At 38.1% G+C, this 20,189-nt stretch overlaps 1 protein-coding gene across 2 annotated transcripts in view; it reads left to right on the top strand.

The window, feature by feature from the left end:
- Window positions 1-16,234, top strand: part of LOC134754363 (dendritic arbor reduction protein 1-like) — a 114,898-nt gene extending 98,664 nt beyond the window's left edge. The window contains exons 3-8 of one of the 2 annotated variants that reach the window (XM_063690658.1): window positions 10,230-10,676; window positions 11,202-11,315; window positions 12,406-12,568; window positions 13,971-14,030; window positions 15,449-15,687; window positions 16,161-16,234. In XM_063690658.1, the coding sequence (XP_063546728.1) occupies window positions 10,230-10,676; window positions 11,202-11,315; window positions 12,406-12,568; window positions 13,971-14,030; window positions 15,449-15,639 (975 nt within the window). In that variant the 3' untranslated portion in view covers window positions 15,640-15,687; window positions 16,161-16,234. Of the gene's footprint in view, window positions 1-10,229; window positions 10,677-11,201; window positions 11,316-12,405; window positions 12,569-13,970; window positions 14,031-15,448; window positions 15,729-16,160 lie in introns of those variants that run through there. The other variant, XM_063690659.1, reaches the window with a different exon arrangement.
- Window positions 16,235-20,189: the final 3,955 nt, after the last annotated feature.

The raw sequence follows: 20,189 nt of genomic DNA, 5'->3' as shown, positions 1-20,189 counted from the left end.
CTTGTGAATGAGTCGAACTGAAGCGAAATAAAGCACCTGACAACAGGTCGCCTTTGACATAGACTACCAATAGACTCCGTAACGTTTAGTAGTTACCCCATGCCACATAGCGGTTGGGTATCACACAGAAGCTTGCAGCTAAATGTGCTTGCACTGAGCGAACAGTTGAACCGTTAGGTAAATATAAACCATTGAGATATAAGTACACCTACTTACCTATATGTTGTCGAGTAGCTTCTGCTCAATTACAATACGATAAGTAGTTTAAATATCGTTCAGGAGACTGAACCCAATCACCATCTACTAGTTCCCTACGTATTTTATGTCATGAGCCTGATGTTACCTATAAGCATGCATATTGCACTTTGTAAACATTTCATCGATGATGAATAGATATCATGTAGACATTCTGATAGCCTGAAGTGTGGCCGATCTACTGCAGTTAATCTGTGCGCTAGTTGCTTAAGCTCGTCTAGCCGCGCTGGAGGAGCCGCTTGCGCAATCGTTCGATCCGCAAAGGTCATGGAAGGAATTCGCGCGGTCCGGCGTTCTTGCGACACGGCACACTGTTCCACAGTTTCCACTCAGTGCAGCGACCAGGACATATAATGGCGAAACGATTTCATGAAGGGTCGCGGCGCTGGCTCTGCTCGACTACGGAATCGGTTGTGTGATTGTGTCAGATATTGAACACCTTTTATTTCTCCAATATGGCGCCTTGAATGTAAGATCGTTTTATATGTATAGAGTAAATAAAGAATGAAGCATTAATTAATTGCGTATCTTTATAAAGATATAACAGTGGCTTATTTGGACCCAATAACAATATTGCTACAACCCTTCCCCAATAAGAGTTTTATAATGGGAATCGTGTTGCTTAAGCATATGTATCTTACTATAGTCCACTCGAATCCCATACCATACGAGTATTATATTGTCCAAGTATGGTAACAAAAAAACAACTTAAACAGCCATTATATAGGTATACAATCTTTTGTATCTATAGAGTTATGTAGTCGGCTGACCGTCTGATTCACGTAGTGTTTTGTTCACAATACGTTGTTCCATATTTTAGTCACAAAAATGTCCACAGGAAAGACGGTCGTATGTATATACTTGGGTCAAACCCGTTTTCCTACACGTTTCTGTAGTTTTTTATGAATGAAAGCGCCTAACTGAATTAAGTAACCTTTTCATAACTTCATCAGAGACTTTTAGCTAGAACGTACCTACTATTTGGTTTGGAAGATAATTTGATTTCATTGTAGTTGCTAGCGTAGATGACATAACATATTTAAAAACCGGCCAAGTGCGAGTCGGATTCGCGCACGAAGGGTTCCGTACCATTACGGAAAAAGATCACGTTTGTTGTATGGGAGCGCCACTTATATATTTGACGGCGGGACGGCCAAAAGCGGAGGGCGCAGTACCTCGACGTATTAACTTCACAGTTTAAGTGTACGCTAGCAGTTCATGAAATAAGCATTCGGAATGTTAACTATCAATATCAAAACTCAAGAAAACACTGCTTATAATTTTATTATAGAGGTAAATTCGAACAACTTAATTTTAATCACAAATCAACATCAACTTGGTAGTTCTAACGAAACGCGGTACAGTTTCTAAGAGACTAGCGCACTGTTCCACTGCTGGAAGTAGAATGACCTCTCGCCATTCTCGTGCCCCCTCTCATAGACTCCGTACAACGCCACAGATGGCGCTGGCGTTCCGCAGCAACTTCCGACGAGTCATGAGTACGGACTCATAACTATTTCAGTCATTTGACTATCCGTAATCATGACTAGGATGCGACACGGCCATCCTACGTTTTACACGTCCTCGTGTTAATCTGCAACAGCGATAATACACGAACAGTATCATCATCGTTCGGTCAATCCTGACCAAGTATTTATCTCGAATTCCATTTTCGACAATAAAAACTCCACAATGCTATTTTTCTTTTATTTGTCTACTACTACTACTTCACTGGCTCAGTGACCCAAAAAGGACCTTGACCTCTGAAACAAGTGAGCGCCACTTTGCCCTATACTGCATCACTTCACGCCAGTTGGGTATTCCGAGGGCGGACAGGTCTTTTTAAATTATCGTAACTTATTTTTGTGACTTTTATTTACACAAGCAACCAAAACAAGCAAAGAAAATAGCTAAAGCTGTGAAACAAGAGACATAGTTCGAGCACAAGCACGCATCAAAACAAGTCCTCTTTTTTTACAATATTCAAAATATTGGAATAAAGTGTCTCTTTTATCCGGCTATCCCTGTAGCCCATACAACCAACCCTGTGGTTACTCCACATATAGGTATAACCATCCCTGTGGTTTTATGTGATACACAAAATCATCCCTGTGATTTTCGTGACTGCGGCTCAAGAAGACACTTACCAACATAGTAAAGTTATTATTCAGATTCCACCAGTTTCAGATATTTCAGAATCACTGATGTTAATAGGCGCTTATTCCTCGAACATTTCTCTTAGCCTATCATGATTGTACTTGTAGGCGCGATTTGAATTTAGAGCCTTTAAAACATAACGGTCACGTCTTACGTTATAGCTTTGACTCTACATATGACCTCTACATGTGACTATACACATGACTATACACATGACTATACTCATGACTATACACATGACTATACACATGACTATACACATGACTCTACACATGACTCTACACATGACTCTACACATGACTCTACACATGACTCTACACATGACTCTACACATGACTCTACACATGACTCTACACATGACTCTACACAAAACTCTACACATGACTCTACACATGACTCTACACATGACTCTACATATGACAACATATGACTCTACATACGGATGATGCGCTAGTCGATCGGCTTGCTAGAATCTAACAACTCATCAGAAGTTAACCATCTCAGCCGCGTAAGTGCTACTCCTCGCAAAGAGTATACTGCACATAAAAAGCAGACCACGTGCACCTCTTACATGCTCCGGAACTTCTGATGCAGTTACTAGACAATGCCTAGTCCATCGAGCGTACTCTCAGTCCATCGAAAGTACAAGCTTTCACTCCGTCGAAAGCAAAACAAAATGTTATCAGTGAATCCCAAACGGGAAATAAAATTAAGCGTTACTATCATGTTACTCAGAATCACTAGCACTATCAGCTTCATTAATATCCAACTCAAAGGGAACCTGTACCTGTTGCTCAGGCGTAGGTTATAATCTGATTATGCGGGTATTTTAAAGTCAAATCTGTGTCAGTATATTTTTGACCCAATTACAGACTGAAACTGAACATTACTGATCAAAATCACATAAGATCGCTTTTTACTTTAGCTTTAACAACAGGCGAACATATAGGTAAGTTCTGAACAGAAGTAAAACTTCTCAAAATAAACCCAACGAAATGGGAACTGCTCACCAGCTTAATAAATTAGGCATGATGCACACGTCCAACTCAAAGGTCCAAGCACGAAGGCTGATGCTTTCCGCCTTGCAGATGCCGTTGCTGCGGCAGGTAGCGAAATACACGATGTGGCCTTTCTTAGCTGGCTGTTACTGAAATCATCATTAGCACGGTATCAGGTTTATCGTGTATGCATGTTAAACTCCAAGGTTTGTAAAATGATCTAGTAGCGGAAACAGACAAGTTACCAATGGATACGGGACTTTAAATGTCAGATTAAAATTTAAACTTCAATTAATGCGTTTTATTTTATTCTATGAACAAACGCGCATTCCAAAATGAGTGAAACTGTTTTCTAAAGAAATACTAATTCGAGAAGCGACAGCTAATTAGTTAAGGTCGACTGTTATGCTTAGCCATTAAACTCAAAATAAAATTCACCAATAAGCAATTGGAACTAAACCTGTCCTTTTATTTCCAATGCTCCAGCACAGAAGATACTGCACAGCTGCTTCATGCGTTGTAACACACGCGTCATGGCGTCTGTAAGTTGTCTCGGCTCAGGCTGCACCACTGGAACATTAATTCAAACGCGTAGCTCATGTTTTCATAATCTACACGATTTGTGATCTATCACGACATTACGGGGAAAAATTTGTTACAATTTATTAACTACAAAACGTTACAGAACAAGAATGTCATAATTGTATGCATTGGCGAATCGGCAGGATCATTTTCTACCGGTGCCCTTGTATTTTCATGAAAATAAAAATTGGAGGGTAGATTCACAATCGGGCGATGAAATAATAACACATGATAGCCCATAGTTGGTTTTCATTAACAGTATGGATTTCACATCAAAATAACTAAAGATCAATCGATTTAAATGGATTATAAAAATCAATTACAAAGAAACTTTGCGATCCCAGGCAGAGATGACGTCACGTCATGACCGCTCTGCTCGACTGCCTCAACTCAATCATAATTCACACCAAATAACATAATAAACTGCCCTCACCTCTCAATGAAGGTTAGACACGTGAGCTTACCATTACCACGTGTCTAGATTACCGCATGTATGTTCCCGAAAATAAACCGGAATTAAACCGCGCTCCCATGTGGTTGTGTAAGCAATACATGGGATTCGGTATCCCACTTCTGATGACGGCGGGACGGCCAAAAGCGGAGGGCGCAGTACCTCGATGTATTAACTTCACAGTTCAAGTGTACGCTAGCAGTTCATGAAATAAGCATTCGGAATGTTAACTATCAATATCAAAACTCAAGTAAACACTTTTATTATAGAGGTAAATACGAACAACTTAATTTTAATCACAAATCAACATCAACTTGGTAGTTCTAACGAAACGCGGTACAGTTTCTAAGAGACTAGCGCACTGTTCCACTGCTGGAAGTAGAATGACCTCTCGCCATTCTCGTGCCCCCTCTGATAGACTCCGTACAACGCCACAGATGGCGCTGGCGTTCCGCAGCAACTTCCGACGAGTCATGAGTACGGACTCATAACCATTTCAGTCATTTGACTATCCGTAATCATGACTAGGATGCGACATATTTATTTTATTCTGTTTCTAGTATTTGTTGTTATAGCGGCAACAGAAATACATCATCTGTGAAAATTTAAACTGTCTACCTATCACGGTTCATGATACATCCTGGTGACAGACAGATGGACAGACAGACAGACAGACGGACAGACGGACATTGGAGTCTTAGCAATAGGGTCCCGCTTTTACTATTTGGGTACAGAACCCTAAAAAGTACCGATGAGGTTAAGAATCATCAATCGGCGTGCAGGTTGTTTCCAGAATCGATTGGTAGGTACTTACTTAAGTGAGCACTGAACATACACATACTTACATGTATGTACCTATGATAACTAACGCACTCGATAAGAAAAGTGTGTTACGGTCCCACCCACCTACTTCTGATAAACAATAGAAAAGTAAACAGCGATTATGCATGGTACTAAAAGATTAGTATTACATATCTTTATCTACATTTATTTACATACAATTATTCAGCATTGACACCTAAAGCATGCGAAATACTTATCACTTGATAGTAGATTCCTATACATATTAATTATGACAAATTAATGTTATCTACATATGTACTATTAGTAGTTGAGCAGCTATGTGTGCGTTTCATATAAACAACGCTAAAATAAATGTGATACCTAAACGCATGTTATAGTAGGTACCATAGACTTACTTGTACTTTGATTTGCGGGATAACATTGACCAATAATTTTGTAAACTATAAAAAGTGGGATTTATTAGGCGAGTTAGCTAGTAGCTACCCGCTGTGGCCGGTAGTTAGCATGTCCGTCTTGTTTTAACTTTCATTAGCCAGACCAGGATCTAGCCTGTATGATATACACGATGGCTAAAAAATAAGTGCATTCCCGTTGCCAGGGAGGTTTTGGGATTATACTGAGCCACTTTTACGACGACGACCTCGAAATAGCGAAAAAAAATTTGGCTGTTTCATACATTTTGGCTGGTTCATTTTCTATGGGAGGGTAAAAGTACCTATATAATTTGTCAGATTCAAATGGAATCGGGTAAGAACAAATCATAAACTATGAGATAGGTAAATATGTTCTTCGAAAGTACGAACCTTGAGGACTAAGTATAATGAAAAACCGGACAAGTACGAGTCGGACTAGCCTACCGAGGGTTCCGACCTTTTTAGTATTTGTTGTTAAAGCGGCAACAGAAATACGAGTACATCATCTGTGAAAATTTCAACTGTCTAGCTATCACAGTTCATGGGATACAGCCTGGTGACAGATAGACAGACAGACGGACAGTAGAGTCTTAGTTTTTACCCTAAAAACAAGTTTTTTTCTTAATTATCTTTGCAGGTTTTGTCAGCAGGTTTGACCGGGTTCGAATTTCAAAATTTCATTTAATTCTGTCTTTTTACCTCTATATAAGCTAATTAAATCAAAAGTTAGATTTGACCCTCACACCCCGATTTGAATTGCTCACCGTGTATTTTTGATTATGATACAGAAAAACTATGACTATTTGGTACCTATACTAGTTGATAGGGATTGCATGGGTAACCGACTAATTTGAGAGGCGGCTGAATTCATTCCTGGGGCGATTTTTACATAAGTAAGTACATCTATCGAGTAGAGAGAATAGTCGCGCCGTCACCTGCGCGGCGTGGCGCGTGGGCGCTATTGTATGCTAATCCGATTTACTGACAAAAACGACTTCAGTGTAAATGTAGCTTTATTACACATACGCCTTATTGCATGCACTCTGAACTAATGGGATACTGAGCAAAATACATATTATGTGCGCGTGCTGCAAGAGAAATATTATAAAAAATACTTACCCCTAGATGCCTACATGTTGACTTTAAATTAACAACACGTATGAAAATTTAATAAAATCATTAGAATATGAATAGTAGGGGAGCGTGGGGGAATGGGAGCAAGCGGGTAATGAGAGCGGTGTCAATATAGACTAACTAAATGATAGTATATTTTATACAAATGTAATTCAGGAGTTGCCTCCTATGGGCAAGCCGGAGTTCCCCGCGATTAGTTGCAAGTGGCGATTGTTTGTTTTTGGCTCCGCGGTTATAAAAAAATATATAAATTTCATCATTGTTGATAACATTAATATATATACATACTGCTTTGTATTTACACAAAATATATGGCTAAATCTATTTAATCTTCAGCGCTACTTTTGAAATTCCAACTGCGAGTCATATATATATATATATATTAATAATGATAATATATGTACGTGTGGCCTGCAGGGACCGGCCCGCTATCCCTTATCGGGGTTTTATAAGGGTATTGCATAAGGCTTAACTCACCATACCCTTTGCCAGACGAAACCCTTTGTTTTGCTTTTAAAAACCCTTATATAAAGCTACCACATTTGAGTAATCGGTAGCCCAAATACCCTTACAAAACCCTTATCATCCGCTTACCAACACCTTGCATATTGCTTATAAGGGTTAGCCTTATAAAGGGCTTCCCTTTTAGCATATAAGCGTGCTAATTTAAGTCGTCTACCTTGTTCATAAAGCACACATTACTTCGAATCCGAGCGATCGTCGGCGGCGACGGCGGCGTTCTTTGACTAGACACGTATTTTCTTTCCTTTTCATACACTACCGTAGATATATACTAATCCTGTCTCTTTCACGCAAAGGGAAACCTTTATAAAAAGCGCTTAAAGATAAGGGTAACCCTTATTAAGAGCTAGCCTTATTTTTGGTTAGCTTTTCGGTAAGGGTTAGTCAAAGGTAAGGGTATGAATGGGCTTGCAGTTCAAAAGGGAAAGTCTTTCAATGTGTTAGCCGTGTTTAAGTGTCGCCCATTGAAAGGGTTTTATCGCGGAAAGGGTTGTCCGGTCCCTGGTGGCCTGTAATAGGAGCAAAAAATTCAACTGTAGGCTATACTACTCAAACTGACCAACATTTGTTCAGCTACTTTTAATAATAATGAAGACTTTAGACTTCGTATTTTTCATACAAAATAAATATTATCTTCAATGTACGCCATTATCATTGTGATTGACGTTGCCTGTCACACCTTAAACATAACAAAATTCGCAATACATTGCGTCTTGGAAAAAACTTTAAAGTGTATTAAAAATCAAAACACAAGTCACTGAACAAATGTTGGTCGGTATGAGGAATACAGCCTACAGTTTAATTTTTTGCTCCTATTACAGGCCACACATTGTATATATTATTTTTTTTGTACGGGGGGGATATGCGGCTATTGAGAGCCTTCATAGTACCATAGCAGAACTAGTTGAATTTAGCTCCCATTACCCCAACTTCTTCTTCTTCTTTGTCCTCGCCTTATCCCGTTACGCGGGGTCGGCTTTCCTAATCTTGAGGCGCCACTTTGTTCGCTGATATGCGTCGTCACTGGACAGGCCCAACTCCTTCATGTCTCTCCGGACATTCGTCAGCCAGGTAGTTACTGGCCTGCCCCTTCCTCCCTTTGCTGCAGCCATGGAAAGGCACTTTTTCACAACGTGGTTTTCGGGTCTACGCATCACATGTCCGAACCACCTTAGTCTGGATTCCTTTATCTTCTCGGTAACTGGTGCCACCTTGAAGGTGCCCCGGATATATTCATTTCTGACTCTATCTTTAAGGGTAACTCCTCCTGCCCAACGAAGCATACGCATTTCAGTAGTGTGTAGTTTTTGCTCATGTATTTGCTTCGTAGCCCACGTTTCACTACCGTATAGTAGAACTCCCATTACCCCAACGCAGTTTATAATTGTTTTCTTATATATTTGAAATTATTTACCTTTTTAAATGCCACGAAAGGGAGACCTTACAACGACAAAAGCCTTTTGGACAGTAGAAACTTTAGAAAATGTAATTCAAAACTATTTGAGATAAAATTTGTTTGTTTGAGCCAAAGCTCTGAATACCCGAAGTGCGAGGTAATGGGAGCGAATTCCATTTTTTGTTTTTCGTGTCTAACCGATGATGATGGTTTTATTTTTGTGTTTTTTTTCTCTGATTAGCCAGATAAGCAACGCTTTCGTCCATATTTAAAACATTTGTTAATTACAACAACTATAAAAGTTATTAATAAATATCCTTAGTAGGCTCCGATTCCCCCACGCTCCCCTACTACTACCACAATCGAACTACGAGTAAGGTCGAAGCCAAAGTCAAAGTAAAAATAGGCCTAGTAACAAGTATTTTTAAATCGTCTTATACAAATACCATCATAGTCTAATTATCAGATCAAAATATTGATTAATTATAGGGATGTCAAACTTCATAATAAGAATTTCACAAAAAGATCGTCGAAATTTTAGTCTAGAAAGTTTCTACATTAAGGTGCAGTAGGCTTTAAAGAGAGGAGTTTTTCAAAAGCCGCTTTTTTAGATCACAATACCGTTGCCAAAAAAATTATTAGCAATCTTGACGCCTTTTTCCTTTCTTTAAAGACTTCAGCGATTCGAATCCTGAGTATTTGACTTCTGCTCGATAGAAAAAAACCGGCTAACGGATGACTCACGTTAGACCGGGGCCGTTTTCTATGGAAAATGTCATAGAAAAGTATGCGCCGGAAGCTCCGGCCCGGTCACGGGCCGCTCTAACGTGATTCATCCTTAAGTGCGAGTCGGACTCGCGCACCGAGGGTTCGGTACTTTTTAGTATTTGTTGTTATAGCGGCAACAGAAATATATCATCTGTGAAAATTTCAACTATCTAGCTATCACGATTCATGAAATACAGCCTGGTGACAGACAGACAGACGGACAGCGGAGTCTTAGTAATAGGGTCCCTTTTTTATCCTTTGGGTACGGAACCCTAAAAATCACGAACATAGGTCTAAAATGCACTTTAAAAAATTATAATGAGTTTTGCACAAAAACTAAAAATATGAAAAAAAAAAAACACCTCAGCAGCTCGAACAAGCCTACTTTCGTCACACCCTTATTTATTATTAAAGCACACAATAAATTTAAATTCAAAACATAAATTAAAAACAAAACTTCCGTGAGGCACTGACCTATTAAATATATTAAACTGGGTCACTCATGTTTATAAAGTCGATGATTGCTCGATATGTTTCATGACATGCTGATACTCTGATAACTAAATATACGGCGAGATACAATGTAAGATCATAACTGGCTTTGATATCTCATTAAAAATAGAAAAGACATGACTCGATAATAGAAAAGACGTTCAAGCAGTCGGTCTCACACCGGCATCTCAAGCACTGACTAAAACACCATGCTGCCACTCAAAGCACCCCAATTTGTAATATGATGATCATTTCAGACATCTGACTTCGAGTCGCTGCTTTGCAAGCAGGAGGGCGCCTCGCTAGCGCCCGCCCACATGGACCTTTTTGATGGCGGCACTTGTTCTCGCGACGATGCGTTCCTGCGGCCTGCTCTCTGGGAGGACATCGCCTCCTCGATCAGGAACATCGATCCCGAAAATGCAAATATGCTCGCTCCACTCGGAGCGACACACGTCAAGCTGGAAGCGGATGATCCACTGCTTGAAGAATGCGCTACGCCGCTACTCAGTCCTCTCGAGATCAAGACGGAAAGACTGTGCGGACCGCCGACGTACGCGCAGCCGCAGCCGCCGCTGCACACGCCGCAGCCACTGCCGCAACCGGTCAGCTCATTTGCCAAGTATCCGCCAGCACGCCTGGTGTACATGTCTCCGCTGACGCCGCCCGGGTCCGACCAAGGCAGTCCAGGCAATTCGATGCAGGTAAAACTCACTTTATAATCTTCTCATCTCAGAACGCCAGGGACAGAATAACCATTCACCACCACCGTAATACATACCTGTTACAAAGATTCAGAATTTCCTAATGGTGGCTGGGTTAGATATTTTGCTGGCTTTGTGAGATGAAACTGCTTTACTTAGGTATCAATTTCGTATAATGCTTTGCGATTGCTTGCCATGCGACGGATAGTGGTACCATGTCTGCTTGTGCTGTTGCGATCGTATTTTTACTACCGAGCTCCGCAACTATAAACATAAACAATATAATTATAGCGATAGATTAATCATCACTTGGACGCTTCACAAAGCAGAATACCTACATTAATAGGAAATCGTATCGTATACCCAAATTCAATGTTGTTGTCATATACATTAATTGCAAAACTTATCTAGTGACCTATGTATCTAATATGACACTACCTGGAAATGTTAAAGTAAGAAATTCACAAAGAGAAAATAGAAAAATATTGAAGTAAAGAGTAGAAGCAAGAAACGTTGTTGTTGCAGGGCGCGGGGCGCCGGACGCCGCCGCCGCCGTACCACCCGCCGCCTTTATTGCGCGCGCCGCAACCGCCTCCGCCCCTCCCGCACCATCACCAACACCATCACCAACAGGTAAACGTAACACTATGCTTTCAACATACACTTCAAAGTAGTAATATAAAGAAATCATGAAACCGTTGTGTTTGACAGGTTTAGAACGCATTATTTTGACCATTCGATTATCGTTGCAGTTAAACGTATTTTTTGTCTAAACGATAGAAATGCGAGTATTTAGATATATGTAGATCATTATGGTAGCCCAGTGGCTCCCAATTTTTCGGGTTCCGTACCTCAAAAGGAAAAAACGGAACCCTTATAGGATCACTCGTGCGTCTGTCTGTCTGTCCATCTGTCACAGCCTATTTTCTCCGAAACTACTGGACCAATTAAGTTGAAATTTGGTATACACATGTAAGTTTGTGACCCAAAGACGGACATGTAACGCAAATAAATTCATTTAAACATGGGGGCCACTTTTGGGGGGTAAATGAGAAAATTAAAAAATAAAGTTTTTCAAACTATATCGTGTTATATATCAAATGAAAGAGCTCATTGTGAGAATCTCAAATATTTTCTTTTTATAATTTTAGGATAAACAATTTAGAAGTTATTCAAGAAAATAGGCAAAAAATGACCATTCCCCCCTTTATCTCCGAAACTACTGGGTCTAAAATGTTGAAAAAAATAAACAAAATTGATCTTTACCTATAGATTACAGGAAAACCTATTTGAAATTGCAGTCAAGCGTGAGTCGGACTTAATTACTTAGTTTTTGATCTGACCCCTACGGGTTTTTTAAAGACATTTCACTCACGTTTCACATAAAAAATACATTGTTTAAATTGTGTAAAAAATATACGGACCCTTGGAACGCGAGTCCGACTCGCACTTGGCCGGTTTTGTATATCCCTTTTCAGGCTTCCGTGCGTGACAATAAGGAACCCTTAGTATATATAGTTATAGTTCGTGTTAACGTCCATCCCAGCTTAGCTCAGAGACTGCTAGTTTGCTTCAACCCCATTGGTTTATGGTATTTTCGGTTGGTCTTCTTTAAATTACTACAGGTGCCTCAAAACCATATTTCGGTTCCCTCCGATATCTGCTTGCGTAATATTATAATATGAAGCTAAACGTTGAGCATTGTGTTGGACAGCAGGCAATGGCACAGGTGCCGCCAATGGGCGCACAGCTGCCAGCGCCGGCGCAGCAGCACCACGCGCCGCATCACGCTCCGATGCTGCACTCGAGGCTGGGCCCCGCCTCTGTCAAGTACAACCGGCGGAACAACCCTGAATTAGAAAAAAGAAGAGTACACCACTGTGACTTCATGGGTGAGTTGCTTACAACAAGTCAACTGCATAGTTGTCGCCGGTTGCGAAATACTAGAGGAGACTGGGGTCACTTGAAACAAGCTCGATAATTCCCAAACAGATGTTGACAACCAGAACATCTGCCAGCAAAACGTGTACCGTGTTGAAGCACGCCAGATTTTTTATAGGGCAACATTACTTTTTTGACACCAAGTAAAAATATTTCACGTTGTCATTTACTACTTTTGACAACGATTAGCAGCTTCATGGAGTTTCTTTAAGTACTATTGGGTTAAGCCTGCCATATTTTTTATGCGTAATTTAATATTTATAAAAACGACGATGGGTCAATTGTTACCATTTTTCCGGGGGCAATTGGAACAATACAATTTATATATCATAAAAAATAGAATTAGAAAATAAATCCAACAAAAAGACCGCAAAATAAATGGTATACAAGATGAAAGAAAATACAAAAAGAAATAAAATACAATACGAATTAAAATTTAACTCTTTGGAAAATTTGTTCGATGACTGCTTCGGAAAAAAGATTTGTTGCAATAAATATCGAATTGTGTTGGACCAAATTACATATTTGTATGTATAAATTGATAATTAAAAAAAAATATATAAAAAGACTGTCGACCCCAGATATTTCAATTGCCACCGTCTTTGTTTCATTTAACCTTCAACATGAGTCAATTCGAAGATATTGGGAGATTTTGTAAAACGATTATAATTATGAAACTGCCGCGTGAATATTTATATTATTTGTTTTATATATTGTGTTACACTTCGTGCTGAAGATCATGGCCCCGACGGAATCGTGTTGATCCGGGGGGGGGGGGGGTGAAGGTTCCATTTTTCTGTTTTTCGATTATATCTCGGAAACTATGCGTCTTAGCGATATGATGAAATGAGAGGTGATTAAATTTATTACAAGTTTTATTTCGTCAAGGTTTTCGATATCTTGTACAGTTTTTGAGATATCCGCTCTTGAAAGTTTATTTGGGGCTCTCAATTTTATCTTGATATGTACATCAGTGAAGTGGTATCGTTTTATAGTACATTTACATAGTATAAAACAAAGTCGATTTCCGCTCTGTCTGTCCATATTGTATGCTTAGAACTTTAAAACTACGCAACGAATTTTGATGCGGTTTTCACCTATCAATACAGTAATTCTTGAGGTAGGTTTTAGTGTATAATTTGTACAGGTTTTGTGTAACACGTGCGTAGCCGGGGCGGGTCGCTAGTATTAATATAATAATAAAATTGGAAAAAATTGAATTCTCTCCGATTTCAATGGATGAGCAGATGGCTGAACTACCTATAGATACTATGAATAGTACTTTTTTATGTTTATTATCAATGTCCTCTGTAAATCTGTAAATAAAACTTATTTATAAATGCATTATTTCAGGTTGCACGAAAGTATACACGAAAAGCTCTCACCTGAAAGCACATCAGAGGATACATACAGGTATGTTTTTTCCTAAATTAAATAGAGGTACTTTTAACAAAAAATTGCGTCTGCGAACAAAGCGTCATGCGAAAGTATAATTTTGTAATATAAAATAAAACAAATCATGGGGATGCAAACAGCCACAGCATTTTAGTTGAATGTGGGTGGCAATGGCAATAATCGTAGCAAGTAAAGCTTGTACCGGTCAGGTACAGATGTCGTGCATAATTATTTTCCTTGTGCGTGTCCTACCTCCAGTGTCAGTTTAACGTGATATTTTTGGGACAGTCATCATCATCTTTCTCGCGTTATCCCGGCATTTTGCCACGGCTCATGGGAGCCTGGGGTCCGCTTGACAACTAATTCTAAAAATTGACGTAGGCACTAGTTTTTACAAAAGCGACTGCGCCATCTAACCTTCCAACCCAGAGGGGGAACTAGGCCTTGTTAGGATTAGTCCGATTTCCTCACGATGTTTTCCTTTTAATAACAAAACTTCCCTGAGACACACACATATTAAACATATTAATAACGGGTCACTCACGTATTTTAAGTTTCCTTCACCGAAAAGCGACTGGTTAATATCAAATGATAATTCGTAGTACATAAGTTCCGAAAAACTCATTGGTACAAGCCGGGTATTGAACCCGCGACCTCCGGATTGAAAGTCTTACGCTCTTACCGCTAGGACACCAGCGCTTTTGGGACACTGTATATCTATTTTGTAGGAAATGTTATACATATTATAAAGTGTAGGTACACAATCTTATTTGTAGAAAGTTTTGTGTATATTACTTATGTAATAAAATATTTTTTGTTACGGGCCACTATTTAAGAATTATTTAAAAAAACTATAAAAAGGGACCCTAACACCCCCATCCCCCTGCCCGTTAGCTTCACCCCCACCCTCCGGTACTTTTAGTATCTTGTTTTATACACCATTCCCTACAACTGCCAAAATTTGCTTTTACACGAATTATTTACCTTGTCCTTGTATTTCCTTCATTTGGTGGCCTATTACCAGAGTTTGAAGTTAAGCGACTCACTTAAGTATCAAATCATCAATGCCAAAAAAAATCCAAAAATTATATTCTATTCTATATCTAAATAGACGTTAAAACATAGGTACCTTCTATATAATATTCAGCTATTACTCATTGTTACTGTAGTACTTATAGCAAAGCGAGTTGCCGCTTAAAGTTCAAAGTTGGTATGTCTATACCTTGCAGATCATCTTTTATTGGCTATTTGTACTATTAAACTGATAATACACAAATTCGTTTCGTAGCATCATAACATGCGCTTGCACTATGCGAGGTGGCATATTTGCCATCAAATACTCTTATCACTGTTTTAGTGTAAGAAAGGTTAAACTAAAGCAGTGGTCGGGGGTAGGTAGTAGGGTTTGATGTGATGTTTTTATTGTGTTGACTTAGGAGAGAAACCTTACACTTGCCAATGGCCGGAGTGCGAGTGGAGGTTCGCGCGGTCGGACGAGCTGACGCGGCACTACCGTAAGCACACGGGCGCGAAGCCCTTCAAGTGCGCGGTCTGCGAGCGCTCGTTCGCCAGGTCCGACCACCTCGCGCTGCATATGAAGCGCCACCTCCCCAAGACCTCCAAATGACACGCGCGGAGGGGCGGGGACCAGCCTCCCGCGCCCCAATCTACACCGGTAAACAAATCTACCATTTATAATACTGCCATACCTACACCTTGTTTTAAAAAGTAAAATAAACGTTTGTTGGGCGTCGTCCGATTTCTAGAAAAACTAATTTTTGTTTTATTTAAAAGAAGGTATTGTTAGTGTAATCTCATAGACATTTCTTAGTATAACAAACACCAGCAAATGTGACGTTTTCAATCAAAAGGTACCACATTGTCGCTTACTATAAGGACGAAAGTTGCTTGTATCTTTATACGAAAAACCTGTCAGAGCGTCTTTATGGCAAGCGACAATGTGGTACCTTTTGCTTGAAAATGACACAAATGGGCTTAAATTACAAATTAAATTAGAAATTATTATTATAGATAATTAAAAAAAGTTTTAATATAGAGGTGTGATTATATTTTACCAAGAAGAAGAAGAAGAACGTCATTTTATTTGCTTCTTGATATAAATACCTAACTGTATTAATATTGTTGTAGGAGGAGTGCAGTGACACTATCTTCTTGGAGTGCGACCTCGACACAAGCCTGATGGAGACGTTCTACGGCGCGCTGTGAGCCTGTGACGCGCCAGGTGCGCCGCAGCTGAACAGCCGCGAACCCAACGAAATTGACAAACAAAATACGTACGCTGCTGTAATGATTAGGCGCCACTTGTAAATATAAAAAATAATATTCAACATCATCATTACCAAGAAAACTGCTTTAAACATAAAATCGTATATTAATCAGATGTATGATTATTGTGTAGACGACAGATAATTGAATGCAATCACAATCATAATTTATTTAATGTTTAGTAAAATCGTTGATTACGTTTATGATTTTATAAAGGCATATTTTTCAAACGTTATTTAAAAAGCGAATATTGTACCTATAGGTAGCTGAATTTTAGTTACTTAAGTGGAAATGAGCGTCTATTTTTCCAATTCGGATGAATAATTTACATTAAGTGTATCGTTATAAATTAAATCAGAATAGTAAATAATGCTATACACTTCTTTACTACTTACTGTATTCAATCATATAAAAACTGCTCGCTCAATCAAATCTAGGATATATATTTATTTACCAATCATTTAGGCCTTCTGATTTGATTGAGCCGAGTCGGTAATTGAAGGATTTATTTAAAAAAAAAAAACAAAACTTAAACCATGTTGAACGATGCTAATAACTAGATTTGAATTGTGTATGAATTTAGTACCTACTTGAAACGCGCCTACGAGTAGCGGTGTATGTTTGTATAGAAAAGTTGCTCACTGCAATAGCAATGAAGTCGCTGTTGAAGCTTCGAAACGTAAAAGCTCTAAGTATTCTTTAGATATTATTATGATTATTGATTAGTTAAATTATAATAAGTTATTAACTAAGAGAGCAAGGAATATCCAAGATATTACAGTTATCTTTATATTATTATAAAAGGTCGTATAGTTCGTAGGTAGATAATAGTTATAAGCGTAGAATACATAGTCGCGTTTTTGAATGTAACGACCTGAGATACGCAGTGGACTTTGAAATACTTATACAAAATAATGATAGTTTAAATCATACTTCACTCAAAGCTTAAGTATTGTAGTAAGGACATGCATTACCATTAGACTAAGAAGAGAGACGTCAGTTAAGTTAAGACAAGACGTCTGACACTCGTACCAAACCGCAATGAAAACATAATACCTTATTAAGATTTAAAACATATCAGATCGAGTATACTAAAAGTAAACGTGGCTTCTTGAGTAAAAAAGATAAACTACAAGCCTTTTTTGCTGCTATTACATGTAGCTCTAGTTCGTGAAGGTACATTTCAATGCAATTGTGGAAAGTGTGTTATTATTGACGAGTCCCGAGATGTCTTTTATGAGCCGTCAGGCCAATAAAAGACACGGGACAAGTAAATAATTACACTTTCACACGTACTTACAATGATCGACGTTTTTTAATAAATAAATTAAAATTTATTTCAGGCTTTTAGCCCATAATACATGACGACACAATGGCATAAGGAAATAATAATAAAAGCAAAATTAAAATACAATTCAAAAATAATGTCAACAATGATTAATACATTTGCGAAAAAAATGATATTGTATTTATGTTACATTATTCAGCTCTATAAACTACGTTCAGCGTTGATTTACATTGCAAAAAATAATCACTTTAACTCATTTCACACAAAAACACTTACAGTTGCAATTTCAGTTAATTATTTTAATACAACTAAATTTTATGTGAAAATAGCGGGTGCCGGTTTTAATTTTTTTCTGTTAACGGCAGCCAACGTGGCAATGATAGTTCCATTCCGCCAAATAGTAAAAAAAGTTTTATATAGTGAAATATCGTATTATACATATACATATATATGTATAGTTGGTCAAGGTCAAGCAAATCTTGTCAGTAAATAGGAACAAAAAAGCTATACTCATCCTTTTCTAGGTTGCTAGTACTAGTGTAAGACAAAGATAGTATGATTCTCTCTGTCTATGTTTGAAATGAGACAGTCCCTTGACAAGCTATAGTTTTATCAAAGATAGATATAACTCCGTAATAGATGGATATACCTTTGGCCTACTCTCGTATAGAGGGCGTTGACGGTTTCGTTTGTTATTTAACAGTTTTAACGCATATCAGTAAAAGAACATGAGTCAAAATCATATAAAATAATAAATGCAAATAAAAAAAAACATTTATCCATCTTTAAATACATTTAATCGTATTTTTATAAATCTTCATTTTTAGTTTTAAATTGTGTCGATAGATGGCAGTGAATTTACTGTGGTTACAAAATTTACTATGACGTACCGCTCTATCTTATTATATCCTCTTTGGTTTTATTTATATAGTAACAAATAAAAATTTACTTTATAACGTGTAACAATAATCTTTGTACGTAATAAATGTGTAATGGCAAAATAAAAATATATAGTTTCTGAACATCCAAACTCTTTGGTGTGGACGTATCTATTACGATCAGAATACTCAGAATTAACTTTTAAAATGCTGGAAAAGTAAATAGCACTAGTTCGCAAAAAACTACTTTGCGAACGCTACACAGCTACGTACGTTTTTTTGTTGGTTTACACGTTCTATGTTTGATATTTTATGACGTAAAAATCATTAAATGTTTTAATATATAATAGTTGTTTACCTCTTGTGCTAATATATAGATAAAAGCAAGTGAATGAGTGTTAAACTCTAAAGGGCAATCAAGGGCAAATTTTGAGCGTTGCGAGACTTCCAGGCACAAGCGGCGAAGAAACTTTGCTGCCGAGTGCCTACACTGCCTACACACATAGCGTTTGAGACACATCTAGATTTTTGCTGAAAGTAGTTTAATGTATGACCTGATTCCAAAAAAACTATATTTGTGTAACTTCAGTTTCAGTTTTTTATTAGTATATATTTAAAAGTCAACAAATATCGAACATTAGAAATTAGAAGTTGAAACCCAAGCAAAATAACTTGTATTATACACCTACATCTAAGCAAAAGGCCAAAATACTAATGAATCCTGACTATGGCCGTATGTTAAAATATACGAGCTCGTATACTTTTTTGACTAGACTAACCATGTATGATGTATATAGAGTTAGACCAAGCTAAATTGGCAGGGATTTTGATAGCCCTGACGGTGCAAGTGTTATTTAAACGTCATAATCTCGTAGAAGTTTGACGTTTAAAATGAAACTTGCACCGTCTGGTTTATCAAAATCGCTGCCAATTTAGCTTGGTCTAACTCAATTGGCATGATCGTATAGTAACGGCATCATTATAGGTAAGATTTGAGTACCTATAAGTTAACGCGGACGGATTGTGTCTTTCCGTTTATCACTCGAAGACGGGCGATAGTCGTCAAAGTCATGTTACTGCTCCAAAAAACCTTTATTTATTGCCTACATTCAGGTCGTTACATTCGTACACGCAGTTTTACACTTTCTAGTCTCGATTTATTAAAGACAATTTAATCAAAAGTAACATCACATTCTCGATACGTCCGACGTAATATTTCACGTCTTATTCAGTACGACTAACATGTTTTACAGATACAAAAATGCACATGAAGTCATAATGATGCACTATTGTATTGTACCTAATTATAATTATATGAAGCGAGATAACTTAAGGTCCAATAATGTAGATAACAATGTAAATTATGAGCCTTATTGCTTCCGTCCAATTAAATATTCTAAACATTTAGTACTGTCCTGGAATATGCGTTAAGGCATACCTGTCCAAGAAAACCATCGTGAGACTACTTTACTAATCGCTTAAGTTTCTATCACTAAACTCAGGCCGTTGGTACAGTAGTTAACCTACGGTTTTTTACTTAAAGCTAAAATAGACTATTTTTCTAGGTCAAAACCGGTCAAGAGCATATTGGGCTATGCTAGGTGTAGGATTCCGAAGCCGCTTCTAATCCAGTAGATAAACAGAATTTCATCCACCTTTTATTTATTTATTCTAGTTATTCTAAAAACTTTACCGCTTTGCTATTGCCAAATTTCAGCTTTATAG

Source organism: Cydia strobilella, chromosome Z, assembly GCF_947568885.1.
Source record: "Cydia strobilella chromosome Z, ilCydStro3.1, whole genome shotgun sequence".
NCBI lineage: Eukaryota > Metazoa > Arthropoda > Insecta > Lepidoptera > Tortricidae > Cydia > Cydia strobilella.
Note: the sequence above shows the minus strand (reverse complement) of the source record. Positions and strands in the feature narration are given on the sequence as shown.